This window comes from Brassica oleracea, chromosome C9, assembly GCF_000695525.1.
Source record: "Brassica oleracea var. oleracea cultivar TO1000 chromosome C9, BOL, whole genome shotgun sequence".
NCBI classification, from domain to species: domain Eukaryota; kingdom Viridiplantae; phylum Streptophyta; class Magnoliopsida; order Brassicales; family Brassicaceae; genus Brassica; species Brassica oleracea.
The window spans coordinates 39,285,274-39,291,826 of record NC_027756.1 but is presented as its reverse complement, the minus strand read 5'-3'; the positions used below and the strand labels follow the sequence as shown (position 1 = coordinate 39,291,826).

Below are 6,553 nucleotides of genomic sequence, written 5' to 3'. Positions count from 1 at the left end.
AAATGTTTACGAGTGATTTACAACGAAAGTATTTACGTGTGCTTTACATCGAAACAATTACGTGGGCTTTACGACGAAGTCTTACGTGGCGTTTACGACGAATCCTTTCCCTGCGCTTTACGAGGAATATATTTCGTCGTAAATGTAACGAGTCGTTTACGACGAAACCTCCGTTACGACGGACGTTTAACAACGAAACGTCTTTCGGCGTTAATTCGTCGTAACCCCGTTTACGACGAATTTACAACGAATACTGCCCTAGTAAAAAATATGTTTTTTTGTAGTGTTAATTTAGATGAGGTGGTGGAAACTGTTAAGAGAAAACTTGGTAAACGAGTAGAAGTTTTGACATCGACTAAGAAATCTGATGTAGTTTCAAATGAAGATGGTGAATCTGAAATAGTTCCAGAGAAAAATGAAGAAGCTGAAATAGTTCTGGTCCTGGCGAAGAATGAAGAATCTGAAATAATTCCAGAGAAGAATGAAGAAGTTGAAATAGTTCCAGAGAAAAATGAAGAACCTGAAATAGTTCTAGAGAAGAATGAAGAATCTAATATAGTCCCTCAAAAGGAAGCAAATCCTAATGGATGCACTATCCAGTAAATCTAGTCGAAACCATAAAGAACTTGGCATGGTGATATGGACCTTGTCGATCTTGAGAAAGTTTAAGTGTTTGATTCACCGTGTTATATATAATAAGACAAATGGAACATGATTTCTTTTTTATTACTTCTTTAGTATTTTTTTATTAATGATGCAATTAGAAGATTTCATTGTCAGTATAGTGTGATTTAGTTTGAGTAGACAGAAAAGTCATCATCATTAAAAAGCATTCTAAAAAAAGTGTGGTAAGAATATCATATAAGAAATTATGACATATAGTAGATAATGTGAGAATGGTCAGCAATCATTAAAGATGGGTTATTTTAATTCGATGAGTTATTATTAAAATTGAAGCACAAATGTAGATTTGTCTATACCAAATATGAATTTAGAGGTAAGAGCTAATTTGTGACTACCAAAACTATCAAGGGGGTTACACCAAATGTGAGATCAGTTGCTCCTAGTATTTATGTCATTGTATTAGATATTTTGATTTCTCAATTAAATAGATCTATGAGTGTAACTGAAGAGGGAGATGGACGATACATAGATAAAGAGAGGTGAAGAGACAATTGCATTTCAAAGAAAATAGAGAATTGGTAGAGAAGAAGAGACTTAGTAGAGATGACATGGCAACATGCCAGAAATCTGATTGAATGAAATATTTTTGTCCAATGTGGACAAGTGAAAGACATCTAAATTAGTCCATTTTATTTAGTATAGATTTGAAATTGTATGACAAAAAAAAATGACTTTGACAACCCTCTTGAATGGGATCAGAAAAACAGTTTTATATAAATTATGATGAGTAATTTCAAATAATTTTTTTTAAAAAAATTCAGATATTTTTTAACGTTGACGTCTTTTTAGAATAAATGGCTTGTTGGATCCACAATCCGGATCAACAACATACAAAGAGACATATAATATTAAAGAAAAAGTTAAATAAAAATGTCGGCAAGTACTATAAAAGCTTCGGCTATAAATCTTATTATATAAAACTTGGTTTTTCAAAGTTGCTAATTAACATGATCGCGGCATATGTCAATTAATTTATTAAGATTCTGACATGTGTCAAAAATATGTTACAATTCTCTTTTATTATGATTTAAAAATATTTAGAAAAATATAATTTTAAAAGATTATGTAATATTAATTTTTTTTTCTAAAATCCTACAAAACTGTAAAATAATATTTGATAGTTGTTTTTCTTTTTTATATAAAAATTTCTAAACAAAATAAATTTGTATAATATTTTTAAGTCCTAACCAAAAGAGAATTGTAAAAATTTATTTGATAATATTTTTAAGAGAGTGTTTGATGATGAATATGATACTAAAAATTATTTAGGTAACAAAAGAAGTGTAAAAATTAGTATTGATACGAATGGTAAAAATAGCAATTTTAAAAATATTTATTAATAAATAAAATAATTATTTTATAGCAATATATTTTTTCCTGAAATTCTAAACAGAAAATAATTGTAATAGGTTATATGACAATAATTTACCTTTTCTAAAATCTTAAACAAATTGAAAAAGAGTATTTATAAAATAGAATGTTTTCCTTTTTTTAAAATCCTAGCAAAATAAAATTTTAAAGACTTATTTAATAAAACATTAAATTAGTAGATAAGAATACGTATAATGTTGTCATTGATTCGATTGTTGTATTTAACTTTCATTTCTTTTTACTTTTCATTTTTTATTTCGGATTGTGTTCAATTTAAATGTTTATGTATGGTATTTTCTCTAATCCTTAGTATACAGTTTATAACAACTCATCTATGCACCATGATTATAAAATAAAAATATTAACTTGAACTTATGTGTGAAAACGAGTTTTAATTATAAAATAAATCTCAAACAACATATGCAAAAAACAATCATAATACTATAATAAAATGATTTATTATTTTATGGTTTTTATTAAATTAAAACATCAAACAAAACCCGTTGCAACGGAGTTGGAAAGGGTCCTTCTGTATAAGAGAAAGGTCCAGAGAGAGAAAGTAGATCCGATCTTGGGTCCGGCGTACGACCGGCGCGTGAGCGAGCGTGCCGTCGCTGGAACCCTTCGCTTTACCGTTGAGAAAACTCCCCTGCTTCTCCCTCGCCTCCTTTCCCTATCGCCTTGTCGGAGCTCTGGTCCAGGCCTCATCTGTCGTCGTCACCTCGGGGAGTGAACCGACATTATTGGTGGCGCTGCGTCTGGAGTAACGACGCGATCGTGTGAAGGGTGGGTGTGGTGAAGTCGGTTTGTTAGATTAGGTTTCGATTCCGGGAGGTAGAGGCTTCTAAAGCTCCATCGCCGCCGGCCTTGTTTCCGGGAAGTGGAGGCTTCCTCAGCTCTGCTTTCGCCGGCTTTAGTCTCCGGGGGGTGAAGGTGTTTTTTGCCTTGCGTCACCGGCTCTTGGTCCCCTATTTCCGTTTTAGGGTTTTTTATCTTTGTTTTGGCGGTTTCGGGTTGGTTTTGATGGAGGAGCTCTCGTCGGAGGATGATTGACACTCTCCGGTGGTTTATGGTGATGGTTTGTGCGAAATCTTCTTCTCGGTGTTGGTGATTAATGGTGGCGGGTGAGATCTCGTCCTTGCGATTGATGCTCTCCGATAATAGAAGCACCTGATTTGAAGGCGTTTGCGGTGATGATGGGGTGGAGCTGACGAGCTCTGATGTGTCCCGGTGGATCGATCGATGGATGTTTCACCGGGGGTGGCTTGAAGGGGGGCGACGTCGTGGCTCGAAGCGATGGTCCACGGGTACGGCGGCGTCCTTTTCGGTTTCTAGGGTTTCTTTAGTTGGGCTTGTAGGCCTTGTGTGTGTGTTTTAAGTTTGCCTTTACCGATGGGCTTTGTATTTGTTGGGTTTGTCCCATTAATTAAAGAAATTATTGATGGCAAAAAAAAAAAACCCGTTGCAACGCAACGAACTCATCCCTTATATATTAAAAGAGGAGCATTGGAGTTAATGCTTTCACACCAATTAGGACACGTGTCTATTGGAGAGAGACTCTCACAAATTAGTTTCCTTATTTGATTTTTCTATTAGCGGATTTCTTAAAGAGTTTCCTTACTCTAGAAAAATAAGTAACCAACTCATGATTTGGAGTTCTCACGTAAAGCTAATGCTACGGATTTGTCTCTTCTTCATTCTTACCCACCTTTTACTTCAACCGCACTGTTTTTAATGAAAGGTTCGGAGTTCTACGTATCCCCCGACTCAGGAAACGACGACCCAGTTACCCCAAGGCTCGGAACGTTTAGACACGTCGTGGTTCAAGACGAGTCCCTCGGTATCATCTTTAAACGAGACATGACCATTCATCTCAATGAAGAACTCATCCTGAACACTTTGAAGAAGAGCACAATCTGTATCATATTTCAACGAGACATGACCGTTCATCTCAAAGATGTACTCATCACTTTCAAAACTAAATATAATGCAACCATTATAACGATACGCTTTATAGTTCATGCAACCATTATAACGAGACATCACTTTCAAAGATATTAAAACATATTTAATATTATAATACATAATAGCCACAAAGGTCAACCCTGGTTAAAACCCACAAAGTGAAATCCAGGAAAGGGTTAAAGATTTTACTTACAGACAAAGTTGGGAAGCCACAGAGGTCAACCATGAATGTCGTTTACAAAGAAGTTTTTCAGAATTTGTTTGAAGAAAAAGACATATAAGTAAGTATTTGCTGTGTTGCTTATGGTATTATATGTTCTTACGAGAAGTCTTAAATTTTTGATATATTGTCTATGTTGCTTATAATATTTTATGTTTAATTAACAGAGGTTGTGCGGCAAGTTTGTGCAAGAACAAGTGTTTTAACGTGGAAGGTATGCCGATTGCGTACTTTTATATAGTAAATACTCATGTTTTAAAGCAAACAGTTAATATAAGTAATTGCAGGGACAATTACCTATCGACAACTCAAACACACACAATTTGCAGGCAAACCAACTGAAGTTATGCGCATCAAAATTATATGTACTCTTCAAGCTGCTATGTATACCATTTATACAACTACTTTTCAGTAATTTCAAGATTGCAGGATCTCTGTGCATGTTTTTAAGTAGACATTTTTTCATTCAACAAAGTTTATTAGAGCGAAGTTTATTAAAAAGTTTGGTTCCGTTCTAAACTTATCTATGTTGCCTTATACGGACTATTATGCGTCTGAGATTTTTAGTTGTTTTTTTTTTGACCAATGTCATCTCATTGCTTTAGTCGTATTTCCTAAAAATGTAATCATAAAAATAACATAGACGCACACAAAAATCAAATTTCATATATCATTCAAGTGTATATGATATATACTGTTTTCCCATCCTCACTTATTTTTACGATCGCATTTATATAGTTTCAACCAATGAAAATTATGGGATCCTTATGATATATACTGTTTATGTTATATCATAAAAACATGTATAATCACAGTTAGAAAATTAAACTTATGTTTCCTTCCCTCTGATTTCTCTTAAAGCCAATATAAAGAGAAACATTTTTCGCAAAGAGCCGAGTATATAATGTTTTTTTTATATTTTGTTAGAAAGACTGTAATTCGTTTGTTTCCGAATTTATATAGGGGATATATAGTGTTTCTATATAAATATTAATGTTCAATATTCGCAAAATGTTGAATACGAAGTAAACTTTCACATTTAGTTATTTCCTTTCTCTCACATGGTATCATAAGTTTAATAAAAATTACAGTTATGGCAAAGATCATTAAATTTAATGTTTTATATAGATTATTTAGAAACATAATATTCTTAGATACCGAGTGATTCTAATTTTCTTATCCTTGCGAACTTTAATACAATACTGAAAGGGTTGTCACATCCAATGTACTGTATTGGTATGTTATGTATAAGTTTGTTTCGTTTTTGATTAGTTACTTAACTCGGTCGTGTAAGATGGTTCAGCTAACAATCTTCATCTTATTTCCATTATTTGTGTAGACCTTTGTGGAGCTATGGTTGTTGTAGGGGAGTGCAACAACTTGAAGAACTAGGACCTGGCGAGATATTTTCTTATCAGAATACCAGGATGGAGTTCACTTTGGTTAACACAGAGTTTGAACTTCTGACATCTTGTAAAAGATAAACTTGACGTCCCAGGATGTCACTAATATGCAGTGCTACTGCAGTCGCAGCAATGTTACTATCCAGTAAAACATGTCAAGGCTCCATATCTCAATATTAAGGAGCAAAGCAAAGATTGCAGTGGCGAGATAAATTGTGGGGACCAAAGAAGAGGACAAAATTTCTATACTCAAGACATATGATGCCTCAAAAACTTATTGCAACTCACAACACCAAACCTACAAGAGGACAATGCATGTGGTACAAAGAAGTGAAACAACCACGCACACCGGTAGAGACTATGGTAATGCATCAAAAACCGACCAAAAAATTGTCAACCATATAATGTGTGTCCAATACGTCTTGATAAGAAAGATGAATTTTAATCCATAACATAACTCAGCTTCCAGATGAAGCAATGATATTACGAAGAAGGAGAACGAAATAGTTAGAGAAGTCATACTGTTGACCTTCCAATCCGGTTAAACACAAAGACAAATCCTGTAAATAATATTGAAACTTACGTCAACACAGAAGCACTATCAGATTTGAGCTAATAGCCTTGAAATCAAACATATCGAAAAATGAAAAGGTAAAAAATGAAGGGATTGGCTTTGGAAGCTATTATCAAAAAAAAAAAAGAACTTACCGGCTAGAGTTTATGGAGAGAAAACCTTAAATCCAATGAAGTAAAAAGAAAAAAAAAATCATGGAAAGTATAGAGACCTATAACTTCCAGGTAAGCTCGGCTCGTACAGTAAACCCAATAACCATTTCTTTAACCGGTTCGATATCTCTTGAACCTGATCTAGGATCCGAATTTAGACCGGGTCTAAAACCAATAAGAATTT

General features: G+C 33.9%; 1 protein-coding gene across 1 annotated transcript in view; it reads left to right on the top strand.

Annotated features, from left to right (window-relative positions):
* Positions 1-610, top strand: part of LOC106314979 — a 6,579-nt gene extending 5,969 nt beyond the window's left edge. The window contains exon 4 of the mRNA XM_013752770.1: positions 301-610. Within this exon, the coding sequence (XP_013608224.1) occupies positions 301-603 (303 nt within the window). The 3' untranslated portion in view covers positions 604-610. The remainder of the gene's footprint in view (positions 1-300) is intronic.
* The last annotated feature ends 5,943 nt before the right edge of the window (positions 611-6,553 follow it).